At 45.1% G+C, this 19,506-nt stretch overlaps 2 protein-coding genes across 4 annotated transcripts in view; both read right to left on the reverse strand.

Moving 5' to 3' along the window:
* The window catches only part of LOC121563733 (zinc finger FYVE domain-containing protein 9-like), a 64,266-nt gene extending 59,454 nt beyond the window's left edge, over positions 1–4,812 (reverse strand). The window contains exon 1 of the mRNA XM_045206047.1: positions 2,872–4,812. The gene's annotated coding sequence lies outside the window, so the exon portion shown is untranslated. The remainder of the gene's footprint in view (positions 1–2,871) is intronic.
* A 91-nt stretch (positions 4,813–4,903) lies between these two features.
* LOC121563734 (transcription factor BTF3 homolog 4) lies at positions 4,904–19,153 on the reverse strand. 3 transcript variants are annotated; one of them, XM_045205914.1, is made up of 7 exons: positions 19,016–19,148; positions 18,865–18,965; positions 18,230–18,291; positions 14,333–14,446; positions 11,778–11,979; positions 6,121–6,189; positions 4,904–5,722 (listed from the first exon to the last, which is right to left on the reverse strand). In XM_045205914.1, exons 2-7 carry the CDS (start codon positions 18,869–18,871, stop codon positions 5,676–5,678), a joined length of 501 nt encoding a protein of 166 aa, XP_045061849.1. In that variant the 5' UTR covers positions 18,872–18,965; positions 19,016–19,148; the 3' UTR covers positions 4,904–5,675. The 3 variants fall into 3 exon arrangements, with proteins under 3 accessions (XP_045061849.1, XP_041731394.2, XP_041731393.2); XM_041875460.2 differs by having other exon boundaries at positions 18,893–19,153; XM_041875459.2 differs by having other exon boundaries at positions 18,865–19,153.
* Between the last annotated feature and the right edge of the window lie 353 nt (positions 19,154–19,506).

Raw genomic sequence — 19,506 nt, forward strand, 5'->3', positions numbered from 1 at the left:
CGGCACCACATGCAATTGCTTTGGAGTTGTTGGAAGAACATTTTGGTAATTTTTATAATGATTCAATCCATAAATAATCTAATAATAATAATAATAATAATATGCCATTTAGCAGACGCTTTTATCCAAAGCGACTTACAGTCGTGCGTGCATACATTTTTGTGTATGGGTGGTCCCGGGGATCGAACCCACTACCTTGGCGTTACAAGCGCCGTGCTCTACCAGCTGAGCTACAGAGGATCTAGACCAACATGCAACAGTAGACTACCTCTTGCGCTTCTGACAATGATGTCATGTTAGGCCTATTTCACATGATGGGCCTAAATACTTACAACCACCATGCCAAGCGGTCACCAACCTTTTCTGAGTCAAAATACAAGTAGAGATCTACCGCTCAGATTATTATTATATATATTTTTTAACATGACTTTTTTTTTATGTAAGCCTATGCAACACTAAAAACAGTTCTGTAGCAATGAGGCTTTTGGTAGTCTATAGCCCAGTACATTATCACTGCATATTGGCTATGCTTGAATTGCCCTGCCACTGCTCTTCACAGACCATTTAGAAATGATATTTAAAACATGTTAGGTATATGATCACACTGGTAATAGATCATTTGTTGTATTACTTGTGAGGCACTGCTGAGTGAGCACAATCATTTGCTTTTTTTTCACCGTCTTCCAGCTGGTGGTGAAACTCAAGTCGTACTGCGTTCTCTGACTCATGCACCGATGAATGTTGTTAATCCGACGTCCAGATAAAGTGAAATAGTAATACTAAGCCCCTAATAATAAAGCCTATCAGAACACTTTGCTGTACTCATTCATGGCAGCTGCAGTGCTGGTTGTAGTGTGAGTGGAAGTAGGGAGAACGGGCATCTTATGGCTTATAAAAGGGTTGAACAAAGTGTTGACAGTGTTGAATAACAACAAACATGAACTTACTCATAAAAACATATATATAATATATAATAATAATAATATAATAAGCCATTTAGCAGATGCTTTTATCCAAAGCGACTTACAGTCATGCGTGCATACATTTTATTTATTTTTTGTGTATGGGTGGTCCCGGGGAACGAACCCACTACCTTGGCGTTACAAGCGCTGTGCTCTACCAGCTGAGCTACAGAGGACAGAGGACCACATCATCGCTTCGCTGTATTTTTTGAGTCTAGTCATGGTTTTAAAAGTTTTAAAATCTCATAGTATCAACTTGGCAATGCGCTCAAGGCTTCTTTTCACAGTCTAAGGCTTGAGGAAACGGTGCAGTCACGGTGATCTGAGCTATCTGATTGGCCAGCGGTAGGCCTATAGGTGCACTTGATTTGCTCTCTGGGCCTGCCGGGTAGGCCGAGTTCTGCCTTCAGACACATGAAATGGTTCAAAATGGGAAAACTTTGCCTTCCCGGCGCCAGGGCTGCTGAATCAAGTGCACCTACCATCAACAGCATGAAACGAATAATACAAAAAAATAGGAACGCAAGGCTTTATCGTTGTTGTTTTTTTACAGAAATGTTTGGTGATAAGACTAGGAATGCCTTGGAGATCGACGGGTTGGTGACCATTGCACTAGGCTAATAAATGTCTATGTGCGTCAGCCATCTTTCCTTCGCAGTACCTCAAAGTGTCATGTTTACCAGCTGAGACATTTTTACAAGTTGATTTTACTCCAGGCTCCTGGAGCAGGGTCTTAACATCATCCTAAAACCTACTCTGAGCTGAGTTTTTTTTGTTGTTGTCTTAAAAAACAGGTTAACTGGATTCCTAGGACCTTTTCTGATATGTTTTGTGGATGGTCTACCCTGTCCACATTCTCTTTTAAAATAGTGATCTAAAAGGCTAAATTGATCCTAAATCTACACTCCTACTCTGAGACGCTTGATACATACCTCTAGGATAGGCCAACCACTTTCACTTACTCTAACACATAACTATCCTACACAAGGAATCAGTTCAATACTTAGGCAAATTATTATTATTATACCAATAAACAGTTGATAATTATAGTCTGGCAAGTCACATTCAGTACCTTGTCAACATTAAATGGCACCCTAGGTAGTTACATTTGATAATATACATGAACATAGCTACCATTAAAAAAGAAATGACAGCTAGTTAACTGTTTGTTGGTTGTTTATGGTTAACTAGGGAGTTTATGGGGTTACCATCAGCACAAGGACCGGCTACTGCGGTAATACGCCAGTAGCTAAAGCAATGCAGAATCCACTTTAGGAGGCCGCACAAGTTACAGTCAGTCATGTGAAGGCTACAACGTTGCAACAACGTGCTCAAATGTCGCTAAATAGTAACAACAGAGAGAGCGAATGTTTCCAAGTAGCAGTTTCAGACAATGGATTTATTGTAGCTTTGTAAATGACCAGCTGAACGTTTCCGGGTGGTCGCGCCGAGTGAATTAGCAGCTACTGTGTTGCTGCAATCATATCGTCATAGATCCGTTGAGGTTATGATGGCTAAAAGCCAGTGGCAATGATATTATTTTTATTAAACAAAGCTGACACCCGAAAGTAGCCTAATGTTGTCCACTGCCAGCCAAGAGATTAGCTAGCGTTATTTCCCGTCAGTTAGCTTGCTTGTTTGCTAATGTTGTTTGTGTGGCTTAGCTACCCAACGTTGGCGCTAACTAGCTAACGAGAGCCACCTACTTAAGTAGGCAATGTTACAATTAGTCAAATATGCATCTTTAGAATGTCCCTATCGGATCTTATGGAGGACTTCCACAATGTCAGAAATATAATACATTGTATCCAGCAGTAGGAGTCAATACAATGGCCGTAGCCTAGTGACTGTGTACCACCAGAGGCTAAGAGGACCTGAAAAACAAACCGACGGCATTAGCTATACTCACTGGAGGAATCCCCATCATCACGCGTAGTGCCACGAAATCATTCCGTTGGTATCCCTCATTCTCTCACTCACACACAGGTAGCCGAAAACAATCGCCTTTCAATTCTATTTTACAAGTCTCCCCGTGTAGCTAAACCACACCACTTACAGTTCAGTTGTTGCCAGACTCGAACAGCAGAAGTCGGAAAGTAATAGTTGTGCAACAGCACTCAAGAATCCTTCCTCCCCCAAGCGTTAACATGAGGAAAGGTTACCGGAGCGGCAGAGGCGCGACATCTTGGCTCAACCCATCCGAATGGTGACTGAGCCCCGATTAAAACGCGCTCCACCGTTGAGCCAAGATGGCATTCATTTCATAACCTTGTGAGATGGCTTTTCCCAAGCAACAGAAGAGGGCGCAGAGCAAGACACACAGTGTAGTTTTTACGTCTCAAATGGCACCCTATTCCCAAAATAGTTCAGCGCGGTCAAAAGTATTGCACTACATAGGGAATAGTGTACTATTTGGGATACCATCCTTGGAATAGTGTACCATTTGGGATACCATCCTTCTCACGAACATTAAACGTCACCGATGGCAATCAATTTTATATGGGATTTCTGGATTTCACATTGGCTTTGTAACCATGCAGTGGTGTGATTAGCCTGAAGACCCGACGTTGAATTGCAATTGAATCTTATGTCGGGCAGAAATTAGTGTTTGGATCAGGAAAGTTATTTCAAGACAAAGTTGAATACAATTATATTTTAACTTGCTTTACAGGTTGTCTGTGCGGTTGGTCCTTTTGGAGTTATGAATGTGAGACAATATATCCACAGGAAAGTATAATTAGATCAACGTTTTTTCAAAACGCTGGTAGTGAGTTCAGATTTCTATCACCTGAAGCATGCGCAGAAAGAACCATGTAAACACCTGCACGATCTCGGCAAGTAGGAATGCATCTCGTCCATGGATTCTCATATCGTGCACATGTTTCAGGTGTCAGAAATCTGAACTCTACCTGCGCTTTAAAAAGTTATACTTTCCTGTGGATATATGGTCTCACCTTCCTCCCCGCCAAAGGACCAACCACAAGAACAACCGGAAAAGTATGATGAAATATAATTGTATTCAACATTCTGGCTTGTGAGATGTATTTTCCAAACAAATGTGTGGCATTAATCTCAGACTGTGTACCATAGGTATCACAGTCTGATTGTCAGGCAAATAGGTGATCTATGCTGTGAGACCTTGGGGAAAAATAGCCTATACATTCACACACATTCCTGGTGAGGCTCTATTCTGTTGTCTTGTGAGTCTTTATATGCCATTTATAAAATTAAGCACAACCACAGGAAAAAAATGCAGCTCCCCATCCACTTGGACAAAGCCTGCTTTGCAGCCCCTCAATAACATGAAAAACCAAAACATGTCATTTCAAAAAAAATAGCAAAACTATGCACAGGCTTCATCCCAAATGGAATGCATTTCCTGTAGTGCACTACTTTTGACCAGAGCCCCATTGGTGCACGTTATAGGGAATAGGGCACCATTTCAGACACACACATTGGATCTGAACTATTCAATGTTGCTATCCCTAACACAGCTGATAAAAACACACTGTTGGATTGAACAAGCAGATCCCTAATACAGCTAATAAAAACACACTGTTGGATTGAACAAGCAGATCCCTAATACAGCTAATAAAAACACACTGTTGGATTGAACAAGCAGATCCCTAATACAGCTAATAAAAACACTGTTGGATTGAACAAGCAGATCCCTAATACAGCTAATAAAAACACACTGTTGGATTGAACAAGCAGATCCCTAATACAGCTAATAAAAACACACTGTTGGATTGAACAAGCAGATCCCTAATACAGCTAAAAAAAACACACTGTTGGATTGAACAAGCAGATCCCTAATACAGCTAATAAAAACACACTGTTGGATTGAACAAGCAGATCCCTAATACAGCTAATAAAAACACACTGTTGGATTGAACAAGCAGATCCCTAATACAGCTAATAAAAACACAGCAAACTAAATATTAATGGATCACTTATTTTGTTTTTAATAACACAGGAAGAAAAACAATTCAATAAGACCAATGCTGTCTGACACGGCTGGGTTGGAACGCGTTAGACGTTCTATAGCAAAGGGCCTTTTAAACCTTTAGATGACTGACGGCTGTACTGAAGGTGCGTTTCGAAATGGGACCCTATTCACTGTATAGTGCAAGAGGATAGGGTGCCATTTCAGCCACGACCTAAGTGCCCTAGTCACTCAAGGGGGAATCTAGTCCTGAATGCGACAGCCTGTTAAAAAAACACATGATGTATTGTTGTGTTGCTATGGGTTGGTACACGGGTCCGGCGTCCCAGATCGCACCCTATACCCTACATAGTGCACTACTTTTGACCAGAACCCTGTGAATAGGGAGCCATTTGGGACACACAGCCCCAAGTTGGTTTCTCTGAGGTTAAAATACCCCAGACGACGCCTTTCCATCAACAACAGTTCTACCGTAACAGAGAGGTCTGGGGTGTATTCAGTTAACGTGAAACATTCTGAACGTCACAGATTGAAACAGAACGGATAGAGCTGACATGATTCCCTGTTGCATTTGACAGACATTCATATCTGTTCTATACGTTACATTTTTAGCTGAACGTTCTGTAACGTTACATCTTCCTGAACAGGCCCCCTGTTTGAGCCCACATGATAGAGGGGGTGGGTACTGGTTAGTAGGTGGGGTACTGAGCAGGTACTGGGTAGTTGGTACTAGGTGGAGGGTAGTAGAGGGTTGGAGTTGGATTGGTTCAGTCGGCTTCATTCTTTGACGCCTCATCAAAGTTTTCTACAAGATCTGTGGAGAGTAGAGATGGGAGTCAATTCCAGAGGAGTCTCATATGATGCAAACCTACACACACATAATATTTAATTCAATATGAGAAACTAGCCTGGCTGTGTCCAGAATGATTCTTCTGCTAAGCCAAATTCAAAGTGAAACCAAGCAAATCACCTGTTCTCAGGCTAGTGATTAACATATTTAAAATGGCTGAAAACTGTTCCAAGATCACATGGAGATAATCCTAAACCCCCACATGGAGATAATCCTAAACCCCATGCCGTACCGGCACCGTATCACACACCAGGGAGGGAGACCAACATACTGTACCTCCACATGATAATTCACATCACAGTAAAGGGTCAAAGGTTACATGATGCTGTGATTTAACAACAAAGCGTTGTGTGAAACAATACCTGGAACATCGTCATCCTCCTCTTCAATATCTTCTGGTTTGCTGATTGACGTCGCTTTGTTGTCAAGTGCTGCAATTGGAGAAGAAATGGGTAGAAATATACATTTAATAGGGGACAGTGTGTGGATGTGTGACTATATAGGGGACAGTGTGTGGATGGGTGACTATATAGGGGACAGCGTGTGGATGTGACTATATAGGGGACAGTGTGTGGATGCGTGGCTATATAGGGGACAGTGTGTGGATGTGACTATATAGGGGACAGTGTGTGGATGTGTGACTATATAGGGGACAGTGTGTGGATGCGTGACTATATAGGGGACAGTGTGTGGATGCGTGACTATATAGGGGACAGTGTGTGGATGCGTGACTATATAGGGGACAGTGTGTGGATGCGTGACTATATAGGGGACAGCGTGTGGATGCGTGACTATATAGGGGACAGTGTGTGGATGCGTGACTATATAGGGGACAGTGTGTGGATGCGTGGCTATATAGGGGACAGTGTGTGGATGTGACTATATAGGGGACAGTGTGTGGATGCGTGACTATATAGGGGACAGTGTGTGGATGTGTGACTATATAGGGGACAGTGTGTGGATGTGTGACTATATAGGGGACAGTGTGTGGATGCGTGACTATATAGGGGACAGTGTGTGGATGCGTGACTATATAGGGGACAGGTGTGGATGCGTGACTATATAGGGGACAGTGTGTGGATGCGTGACTATATAGGGGACAGTGTGTGGATGCGTGACTATAGGGGACAGTGTGTGGATGCGTGACTATATAGGGGACAGTGTGTGGATGCGTGACTATATAGGGGACAGTGTGTGGATGCGTGACTATATAGGGGACAGTGTGTGGATGCGTGACTATATAGGGGACAGTGTGTGGATGGGTGACTATAGGGGACAGTGTGTGGATGGGTGACTATATAGGGGACAGTGTGTGGATGCGTGACTATATAGGGGGACAGTGTGTGCATGTGACTATATAGGGGCAGTGTGTGGATGCGTGACTATATAGGGGACAGTGTGTGGATGGTGACTATATAGGGGACAGTGTGTGGATGCGTGACTATATAGGGGACAGTGTGTGGATGCGTGACTATATAGGGGACAGTGTGTGGATGCGTGACTATATGGGGACAGTGTGTGGATGCGTGACTATATGGGGGACAGTGTGTGGATGCGTGACTATATAGGGGACAGTGTGTGGATGCGTGACTATATAGGGGACAGTGTGTGGATGCGTGACTATATAGGGGACAGTGTGTGGATGGAGCTATAGGGGACAGTGTGTGGATGCGTGACTATATAGGGGACAGTGTGTGGATGCGTGACTATATAGGGGACAGTGTGTGGATGCGTGACTATATAGGGGACAGTGTGTGGATGCGTGACTATATAGGGGACAGTGTGTGGATGCGTGACTATAGGGGACAGTGTGTGGATGCGTGACTATAGGGGACAGTGTGTGGATGCGTGACTATATAGGGGACAGTGTGTGGATGCGTGACTATATAGGGGACAGTGTGTGGATGCGTGACTATATAGGGGACAGTGTGTGGATGCGTGACTATATAGGGGACAGTGTGTGGATGCGTGACTATATAGGGGACAGTGTTTGGATGCGTGACTATATAGGGGACAGTGTGTGGATGCGTGACATATAGGGGACAGTGTGTGGATGCGTGACTATAAGGGGACAGTGTGTGGATGCGTGACTATATAGGGGACAGTGTGTGGATGCGTGACTATATAGGGGACAGTGTGTGGATGCGTGACTATATAGGGGACAGTGTGTGGATGCGTGACTATATAGGGGACAGTGTGTGGATGCGTGACTATTAGGGGACAGTGTGTGGATGCGTGACTATAGGGGACAGTGTGTGGATGCGTGACTATATAGGGGACAGTGTGTGGATGCGTGACTATATAGGGGACAGTGTGTGGATGTGTGACTATATAGGGGACAGTGTGTGGATGCGTGACTATATAGGGGACAGTGTGTGGATGCGTGACTATATAGGGGACAGTGTGTGGATGCGTGACTATATAGGGGGACAGTGTGTGGATGCGTGACTATATAGGGGACAGTGTGTGGATGCGTGACTATATAGGGGACAGTGTGTGGATGCGTGACTATATAGGGGACAGTGTGTGGATGCGTGACTATATAGGGGACAGTGTGTGGATGCGTGACTATATAGGGGACAGTGTGTGGATGCGTGACTATATGGGGACAGTGTGTGGATGCGTGACTATATAGGGGACAGTGTGTGGATGGGTGACTATATAGGGGACAGTGTGTGGATGCGTGACTATATAGGGGACAGTGTGTGGATGTGACTATATAGGGGACAGTGTGTGGATGCGTGACTATATAGGGGACAGTGTGTGGATGCGTGACTATATAGGGGACAGTGTGTGGATGCGTGACTATATAGGGGACAGTGTGTGGATGCGTGACTATATAGGGGACAGTGTGTGGATGCGTGACTATAGGGGACAGTGTGTGGATGCGTGACTATATAGGGGACAGTGTGTGGATGCGTGACTATATAGGGGACAGTGTGTGGATGCGTGACTATATAGGGGACAGTGTGTGGATGCGTGACTATATAGGGGACAGTGTGTGGATGCGTGACTATATAGGGGACAGTGTGTGGATGCGTGACTATATAGGGGACAGTGTGTGGATGCGTGACTATATAGGGGACAGTGTGTGGATGCGTGACTATATAGGGGACAGTGTGTGGATGCGTGACTATAGGGGACAGTGTGTGGATGCGTGACTATATAGGGGACAGTGTGTGGATGGGTGACTATAGGGGACAGTGTGTGGATGCGTGACTATATAGGGGACAGTGTGTGGATGCGTGACTATATAGGGGACAGTGTGTGGATGCGTGACTATATAGGGGACAGTGTGTGGATGCGTGACTATATAGGGGACAGTGTGTGGATGCGTGACTATATAGGGGACAGTGTGTGGATGCGTGACTATATAGGGGACAGTGTGTGGATGCGTGACTATATAGGGGACAGTGTGTGGATGCGTGACTATATAGGGGACAGTGTGTGGATGCGTGACTATAGGGGACAGTGTGTGGATGCGTGACTATAGGGCTGTGACTGTATAGGGGACAGTGTGTGGATGCGTGACTATATAGGGGGACAGTGTGTGGATGCGTGACTATATAGGGGACAGTGTGGCAGTGTGTGGATGCGTGACTATAGGGGACAGTGTGTGGATGCGTGACTATATAGGGGACAGTGTGGATGGGATGGACAGTGGATGCGTGACTATATAGGGGACAGTGTGTGGATGCGTGACTATATAGGGGACAGTGTGTGGATGCGTGACTATATAGGGGACAGTGTGTGGATGCGTGACTATATAGGGGACAGTGTGTGGATGCGTGACTATATAGGGGACAGTGTGTGGATGCGTGACTATATAGGGGACAGTGTGTGGATGCGTGACTATATAGGGGACAGTGTGTGGATGCGTGACTATATAGGGGACAGTGTGTGGATGTGTGACTATATAGGGGACAGTGTGTGGATGCGTGACTATATAGGGGACAGTGTGTGGATGGTGACTATATAGGGGACAGTGTGTGGATGCGTGACTATATAGGGGACAGTGTGTGGATGCGTGACTATATAGGGGACAGTGTGTGGATGCGTGACTATATAGGGGACAGTGTGTGGATGCGTGACTATATAGGGGACAGTGTGTGGATGCGTGACTATATAGGGGACAGTGTGTGGATGCGTGACTATATAGGGGACAGTGTGTGGATGCGTGACTATATAGGGGACAGTGTGTGGATGCGTGACTATATAGGGGACAGTGTGTGGATGCGTGACTATATAGGGGACAGTGTGTGGATGCGTGACTATATAGGGGACAGTGTGTGGATGCGTGACTATAGGGGACAGTGTGTGGATGCGTGACTATATAGGGGACAGTGTGTGGATGCGTGACTATATGGGGACAGTGTGTGGATGCGTGACTATATAGGGGACAGTGTGTGGATGCGTGCTATAGGGGACAGGGTGGATGCGTGACTATATAGGGGACAGTGTGTGGATGCGTGACTATATAGGGGACAGTGTGTGGATGCGTGACTATATAGGGGACAGTGTGTGGATGTGTGACTATATAGGGGACAGTGTGTGGATGTGTGACTATATAGGGGACAGTGTGTGGATGTGTGACTATATAGGGGACAGTGTGTGGATGTGTGACTATATAGGGGACAGTGTGTGGATGCGTGACTATATAGGGGACAGTGTGTGGATGCGTGACTATATAGGGGACAGTGTGGATGGTGACTATAGGGGACAGTGTGTGGATGCGTGACTATATAGGGGACAGTGTGTGGATGCGTGACTATATAGGGGACAGTGTGTGGATGCGTGACTATATAGGGGACAGTGTGTGGATGCGTGACTATATAGGGGACAGTGTGTGGATGCGTGACTATATAGGGGACAGTGTGGATGTGACATATAGGGGACAGTGTGTGGATGTGACTATATAGGGGACAGTGTGTGGATGTGACTATAGGGGACAGTGTGTGGATCGTGACTATATAGGGGACAGTGTGGATGCGTGACTATATAGGGGACAGTGTGGATGCGTGACTATATAGGGGACAGTGTGGGATGGTGACTATATAGGGGACAGTGTGGATGTGACTATATAGGGGACAGTGTGTGGATGCGTGACTATATAGGGGACAGTGTGTGGATGCGTGACTATATAGGGGACAGTGTGTGGATGCGTGACTATATAGGGGACAGTGTGTGGATGGGTGACTATATAGGGGACAGTGTGTGGATGCGTGACTATATAGGGGACAGTGTGTGGATGTGACTATATAGGGGACAGTGTGTGGATGTGACTATATAGGGGACAGTGTGTGGATGTGACTATATAGGGGACAGTGTGTGGATGTGACTATATAGGGGACAGTGTGTGGATGTGACTATATAGGGGACAGTGTGGATGTGACTATATAGGGGACAGTGTGGATGCGTGACTATATAGGGGACAGTGTGTGGATGTGACTATATAGGGGACAGTGTGTGGATGTGACTATATAGGGGACAGTGTGGATGTGTGACTATATAGGGGACAGTGTGTGGATGCGTGACTATATAGGGGACAGTGTGGATGCGTGACTATATAGGGGACAGGTGTGGATGCGTGACTATATAGGGGACATGTGTGGATGCGTGACTATATGGGGACATGTGTGGATGCGTGACTATATAGGGGACATGTGTGGATGGTATATAGGGGACAGTGTGTGGATGTGACTATATAGGGGACAGTGTGGATGCGTGACTATATAGGGGACAGTGTGGATGTGACTATATAGGGGACAGTGTGGATGTGACTATATAGGGGACATTGTGGATGTGACTATATAGGGGACAGTGTGGATGTGACTATATAGGGGACAGTGTGGATGTGACTATATAGGGGACAGTGTGGATGTGACTATATAGGGGACAGTGTGGATGTGACTATATAGGGGACAGTGTGGATGTGACCACGTTAGAAGTTGTCCCTCTGTCTGTCTGTCTCCGTCTGTCGATCTGTGTGTGCATATCGGTGTCTCCATGTCCCACCCACCTTGGCGTGGGAACTGCTCAGCCAGTTTGCGGAGGCTGGTGAGGCTGTCTGCCCCCAGCTGGCTGAGGATGCCCGGGAGCATCTCTGTGAGCTGTTTGTTCTCTGCATGGCCTGTGATGGCAAACGTGTTGGCAGACAGAGAGGCCTGCACCTTGGGGTTGTTGAAGTGGATCACTGTGCCATCGTCCTTTATCATGTTGACCTGGGGGAGGATAATTAAGATGGCGGTTGGACACCAGTTGTCAATACCAGGGGTCTCCTCTAGTTCTGGAATTGGATATCACTGGTCCATACATACATACATACATACATACATACAGTGCATTTGGAAAGTATTCAGACTCCTTGACTTTTTCCACATTGTTACGTTACATCCTTATTCTAAAATGGATTAAATTGTTTTTTCCCCTCATCAATCTACACACAATACCCCATAATGACAAAGCAAAAACTGCTTTTTATAAAAACATTTACATAAGTATTCAGACCCTTTCCTCAGTACTTTGTTGAAGCACCTTTGGCAGCGATTACAGCCTTTCATCAAGGATCTCTCTGTACTTTGCTCCGTTCATCTTTCCCTCGATCCTGACTAGTCTCCCAGTCCCTGCCGCTGAAAAACATCCCCACAGGATGATGCTGCCTCCACCATGCTTTACCGTAGAGATGGTATTGGCCAGGTGATGAGCGGTGCCTGGTTTCCTCCAGACGTGTTGCTTGGCATTCAGGCCAAAGAGTTCAATCTTGGTTTCATCAGACCAGAGAATCTTGTTTCTCATGGTCTGAGAGTGGCTTTTGGCAAACTCCAAGCGGGCTGTCATGTGCCTTTTACTGAGGAGTGGCTTCCTTCTGGCCACTCTACCATAAAGGCCTGATTGGTGGAGTGCTGCATAGATGGTTGTCCTTCTGGAAGGTTTTCCCATTTCCCCAGAGGAACTCTGGAGCTCTGTCAGAGTGACCATCGGGTTCTTGGTCACCTACCTGACCAAGGCCCTTCTCCCCTGATTGCTCAGTTTGGCCGGGCGACCAGCTCTAGGAAGAGTCTTGATGGTTCCAAACTTCTTCCATTTAAGAATGATGGAGGCCACTATGTTCTTGGGGACCTTCAATGCTGCAGAGATTTTTTGGTACCCTTCCCCAGATCTGTGCCTCGACACAATCCTGTCTCAGAGCTCTACGGACAATTCCTTCGACCTCATGGCTTGGTTTTTGCTCTGACATGCACTGTCAACTGTGGGACCTTATATAGACAGGTGTTTGCCTCTCAAAATCATGTCCAATCAATTGAATTTACCACAGGTGGACTCCAATCAAGTTGTAGAAACATCTCAAGGATGATCAATGAAACAGGATGCACCTGAGCTTAATTTTGAGTCTCATTAGCAAATGGTCTGAATACTTATGTAAATACGGTATGTGTTCATTTTTAATACATTTGCAAACATTTCTAAAAACCTGTTTTCGCTTTGTCATTTTGGGGTATTGTGTTCAGATTAATGAGGATTTTGAAAAAAGGAAACATTTTTTTTGAATAAGGCTGTAACGTGAACAAAAGTGGAAAAAGGGAAGGGGTCTGAATACTTTCCGAATGCTCTGTATATATAGTGCCCTCCGTAGTTACTGGGACAGGGAAGCATTTCCTTCTTTTGGCTCTATACTCCAAACGTTTTGTTTTCAAATCAAACAATGACTATGAGGTTAAAGTGCAGACTGTCAGTTTTAATTTGAGGGTATTTTCATCCATATTGGGTGAACCAATTAGAAATTACACCACTTTTTGTGCATTGTCCCCCCATTTTAGGGGACCAAAAGTATTGGGACAAATTCCCTTATATGTGTATTAAAGTGGTAAAAAGTGTAGTATTTGGTCCCAAAATGATGAGTTAGATGCACAAATATCATACCCTTCCAAAAAATGCTAACCTACCCTGTTATTGTAATGGTGAGAGGTTAGCATGTCTTGTGGATATGATATTTGTGTGTTTAACTTTCTCACTCATCATTATTCACGATTAATTCAAGATTATACGTAATCATGGTAGCATCCACATTAATGTAGAAGTGTTTAGAAAGATATATTCTTATTTACAATTAAAAAAAAGTGACTCCAAATTGATACAATACATTATTTACCATTCACTTCTATTGGGCACAAAATAATCTGAAACCCAACCAAAACAAACAGCAAAATGTATCCAACAAGTTTGTAGTGTCACAAGCTTGATGTAATCGTTGTGTGCTACGAATATGGGAACAAATTCAACACTTTTTACTACTTTAATACATGTCCCAATACTTTTGGTCCCCTAAAATGGAGGGACTAGGTACAAAAAGTCCTGTAATTTCTAAACGGTTCACCTGATATGGATGAAAACACCTCTAAATAAAGCTGACAGTCTGCACTTTAAACCTCATAGTCATTGTTCGATTTCAAATCTAAACTTTGGAGTGTAGTCAAAAGAAGAAAAGAATCCATACAATCAGTTTGTCGGAAATTGTTGATGACATAATAATACTACTTGGGAGAAAGGTGTGATGGGAGTGAATGTTTGGCATACCTCCTCAATACCAGAGATGTTGTTCACTGCCAGTTTCTTCAAGGAACTCTGGAGTTTTTTGTCGTCAGCCGTCGCTGTTCTGTGAACCACCTTCTTCTTCCTACGAGCTGTTCCCTGAGGACAACAACACGTTTTTATGTCACGTGCACAAGTACAGCGAAATGCCTTTCTTGCAAGCTCCAAACCCAACAATGCAGTAATCAATATCAAACAAATACAAATAAGAAGAACATGAGAAAGTAAGTAAGCATATGATATGTATAGGGGTCAGGTGACTATATACAGGGTCAGTTCCAGTACCATATTAACAATGTGCAGGGATACTGGAGTGATAGAGGTAGATATGTATAGGGGTAAGGTGACTAGGCATCAGGATATATGATAAACAGAGTAGCAGCAGCGTATATGATGCTTGTATGTGAGTGGGTGTGTAGATTCAATATGAATGTGTGCGCGTGTTGTGTGTGTGTATTAGAGACAGTGTGTATTAGAGACAGTGTGTATTAGAGACAGTGTGTATTAGAGACAGTGTGTATTAGAGACAGTGTGTATTAGAGACAGTGTGTATAGAGACAGTGTGTATAGAGACAGTGTGTATAGAGACAGTGTGTATATAGAGACAGTGTGTATATAGAGACAGTGTGTATAGAGACAGTGTGTATAGAGACAGTGTGTATTAGAGACAGTGTGTATAGAGACAGTGTGTATAGAGACAGTGTGTATATAGAGACAGTGTGTATATAGAGACAGTGTGTATAGAGACAGTGTGTATAGAGACAGTGTGTATAGAGACAGTGTGTATAGAGACAGTGTGTATAGAGACAGTGTGTATTAGAGACAGTGCATTGCTGCACTTATGTGAATAAATAATAGTTTATCAGCATTCTAAGCTAAACGTTCTGATCAGTTGCATCAGACTAATGTATCTGAGGCCTACTGGTTGGATGAGCCTCATGTATCCGAGGCCTACTGGTTGGATGAGCCTCATGTATCCGAGGCCTACTGGTTGGATGAGCCTCATGTATCTGAGGCCTACTGGTTGGATGAGCCTCATGTATCCGAGGCCTACTGGTTGGATGAGCCTCATGTATCTGAGGCCTACTGGTTGGATGAGCCTCATGTATCCGAGGCCTACTGGTTGGATGAGCCTCATGTATCCGAGGCCTACTGGTTGGATGAACCTCATGTATCCGAGGCCTACTGGTTGGATGAGCCTCATGTATCCGAGGCCTACTGGTTGGATGAGCCTCATGTATCCGAGGCCTACTGGTTGGATGAGCCTCATGTATCCGAGGCCTACTGGTTGGATGAGCCTCATGTATCCGAGGCCTACTGGTTGGATGAACCTCATGTATCTGAGGCCTACTGGTTGGATGAGCCTCATGTATCCGAGGCCTACTGGTTGGATGAGCCTCATGTATCCGAGGCCTACTGGTTGGATGAACCTCATGTATCTGAGGCCTACTGGTTGGATGAACCTCATGTATCTGAGGCCTACTGGTTGGATGAGCCTCATGTATCCGAGGCCTACTGGTTGGATGAACCTCATGTATCCGAGGCCTACTGGTTGGATGAGCCTCATGTATCCGAGGCCTACTGGTTGGATGAGCCTCATGTATCCGAGGCCTACTGGTTGGATGAATTTGGGATTTATCGTCACACAACTGTCCCAGAGTCTGTTTGGGATAGGCTGTTTCTTTCTCCACAAGCTGACCAATAGAATAGGTCAACATTTCTCCTATGGGGGATAGTAGACTGACAGCTGGTGATTTGGCTGTTTGTTATTCGTCCTGTTGGCTGAGGAAAAGTAAAATGTGGACAGTTATTCTAACATCTTTAAGGTGCGTATCGGAATTTGGTACGAAGGTCAACCCCCCCCCCTTACCCCACCCCCCAAAAAAACAAAACATTGTAAAGTGGTTATCCCACTGGCTATAAGGTGAATGCACCAATTTGTAAGTCGCTCTGGATAAGAGCGTCTGCTAAATGACGTAAATGTAAATATCGTTGCATCCTCAACTTGCATGTTCTGTTAATATGAATCACCATAATCTAAATGTGATTTGTCATTCTGAGCACTGTGGGTGTGGACACCCTAATCAGGTTATGCTCCCAATGCATATGGGTCAGGTACAGTTCTCAAATGTCCGGTAAATTAAAACGCTGAGGCGCCCACATTTTCTTTACGGAAACCCTGCCCAGGGTCCTAATTTTGTTGACTAGCTTGGAGAGGACAATGGTGTTGAATGTTGAGCTGTAGTCAAACAGAATTTCTCACATAGATGGGTGTGGGCAGTGTGTGGAGTGCAATTGAGATTGAGTCTATGGATCTGTTGGGGTGGTATGCAAATTGGAGTGGGTTTAGAGTGTCTGGGATGATGGAGTTGATATGTGCCATAACCAGCCTTTCGAAGTACTTCATGATTACAGATGTGAGTTCTACAGGGCGGTAGTCGTTGTGGCATGAAGCCTTAAGAGTTCATGGCGGACAAGAACAACAAGTGAGGACAACAACTGGTTGTCATATTATTCCAGTGGGACCGAGTACAAACAAGAGAAACACTGCAGAGCAGCCATGAAAGGGAATGGAGGTGACCGATGCAACCATAGAATGACTTTGGATACAACACACACACGCAGTGAACACAGATAGAATCTTCTGCCCATTGCTTAGACTCAGAGCCCAGGGAAATGTATACGAGTCTTCTCTCAAACATTTGTCAACTCATTTTGAACCATCTCAGGTCAGCACAATGGCGTAGAAGCCTAATTTAAAACCATCGTCAACTTAAGCTCCCGAGTGGCGCAGCGGTCTAAGGCACTGCATCTCAGAGCTCGAGGCGTCACTACAGACCGAGTGGCGCAGCGGTCTAAGGCACTGCATCTCAGTGCTCGAGGCGTCACTACAGACCGAGTGGCGCAGCGGTCTAAGGCACTGCATCTCAGTGCGAGGCGTCACTACAGACCGAGCGGCGCAGCGGTCTAAGGCACTGCATCTCAGGGCTAGAGGCGTCACTACAGACCGAGTGGCGCAGCGGTCTAAGGCACTGCATCTCAGTGCTCGAGGCGTCACTACAGACCGAGTGGCGCAGCGGTCTAAGGCACTGCATCTCAGTGCTCGAGGCGTCACTACAGACCCGAGTGGCGCAGCGGTCTAAGGCACTGCATCTCAGTGCTCGAGGCGTCACTACAGACCGAGTGGCGCAGCGGTCTAAGGCACTGCATCTCAGTGCTCGAGGCGTCACTACAGACCGAGTGGAGCAGCGGTCTAAGGCACTGCATCTCAGAGCTCGAGGCGTCACTACAGACCGAGTGGCGCAGCGGTCTAAGGCACTGCATCTCAGTGCTCGAGGCGTCACTACAGACCCCCTGGTTCGATTCCAGGCTGTATCACAACCGGCCGTGATTGGAAGTCCCATAGGGCGGCGCACAATTGGCCCAGCGTGGTCCGGGTTTGGCCGGTGTAGGCCGTCATTGTAAATAAGAATTTGTTCTTAACTGACTTGCCTAGTTAAATAAAGGTTAAATAAATCAAATAAAAAGCAATTTTGAAGAACCCCTTGAAATAACAGGTTAGTGATATCCTGAGTGCCAACAGTGCCATCTAGCTGTGGAGAGGAGACAGCACAGCAGGATGGGGCCCCTACTAGACAGTCAGAGACAAAGCCCTGGGGCCCATAGTCTGGCCACACAGGTCCCAGGCTGAATGGGCCAAAGCATCTGTCCATAATAGGAATGCTTAACTCAGGGAAACAGGACTGGCAGCTGCTTTATCACAGGCAGTTAGGTTACCATACCAACCTATTACATTACCAGATACGGAAAAGTGACTACGGTGTAGTCATGGCTGTGTCATAACGAAATGTAAATTCAAGTGTAAAGATAGTAGGTCGTTACCTTTCCACCTATCCGGACCAGGGCCTGAAGTTTGGAGAGTTTCTCTTGGTTCATGGCTTTATCTGAAAAAAGGAGGGTCAGCCAAAATGTACATGCTTTAATTTACAACAAATGTCAACTAAAACGTAGGCCTACTGAATTCATGTAATCTGTTTCAGTGACTGGATCTATTATCTTACTACAGGTTTATCCTGAACCACTGTGGAACCTTTGAATTGACCTAGTTACAAATTAAGGAAGCTGTTGGGTAAACTGACAGTTGAGCTGGCTATATATCTATCTAGCTATTTAGTTAACTAGCTAGATAACAAGCAAGCTAGCTAACATTAGCTAGTAATTACCACTAGCTAGCTAACGTTAAGTCCCTAGTTCCAACATTGACACTCAGCTAGCCATAAAATATGTAGCTTGCTATCTAGCTAGCCGTCAATTAGCAAGCAAACAGAAAGGTTCAGAGATTCTTGGCGAGGTGGCTAGCTAACTATTAAGGTAAAAGTTACCGCATAAAGCCATAGCTAAGCTAACTAGCTAGGTAACCTAGCTAGCGAGCCAGAATAGTTAAACAACACAATGTGATGCTCAAAGCAAAACCGAAATAAACGGATACTGTTTTAGGGCTGTTATCTTTGTCTTACATTCCATAGTTCCAGTTGAATCATTTACCCGTGTAAAGACAGCGTCAATAGCTTGTTGGATTGATCCGTTCCACGGCAGAGCTTGTTGGATTGATCCGTCCACGGCAGAGCACCTCTACCCAGACAGGTCCCCAGCAGAACAGAACTGGACCACGGCAGAGCTTGTTGGATTGATCCGTCCCACGGCAGAGCACCTCTACCCAGACAGGTCCCCAGCAGAACAGAACTGGACCACGGCAGGACACACGCGGTTGGTGAAGAGTGACGACGGCGAATCGGAAACGTATTTCCTCACCTCCAGGTGGCACTATTTCTTTCTGTGTCGTTTTGGTGTGTGATTGTCAGCGAAGGGTGTAATTGACTGGTTGGTTGATTTTATTTATTAGCTAGAACATTTTAAAAACACATAAAGGCTGCATTTACACAGGCAGCCCAATTCTGATCCTTTTTATTTATTAATTGGTCTTTCGGTAGCGGTACCCCTTGTGTATAGCCTCGTTATTGTTATTTTTATTGTGTTACTATTTTTCCTTTAGTTTATTTAGCAAATTGTTCTCACTTACTTTTTAAAACTGCATTGTTGGTTAAGGGCTTGTAAGTAAGCATTTCACTGTAAGGTCTACACCTGTTGGATTCGGTGCA

This window comes from Coregonus clupeaformis, chromosome 21, assembly GCF_020615455.1.
Source record: "Coregonus clupeaformis isolate EN_2021a chromosome 21, ASM2061545v1, whole genome shotgun sequence".
Classification (NCBI taxonomy): Eukaryota; Metazoa; Chordata; class Actinopteri; order Salmoniformes; family Salmonidae; genus Coregonus; species Coregonus clupeaformis.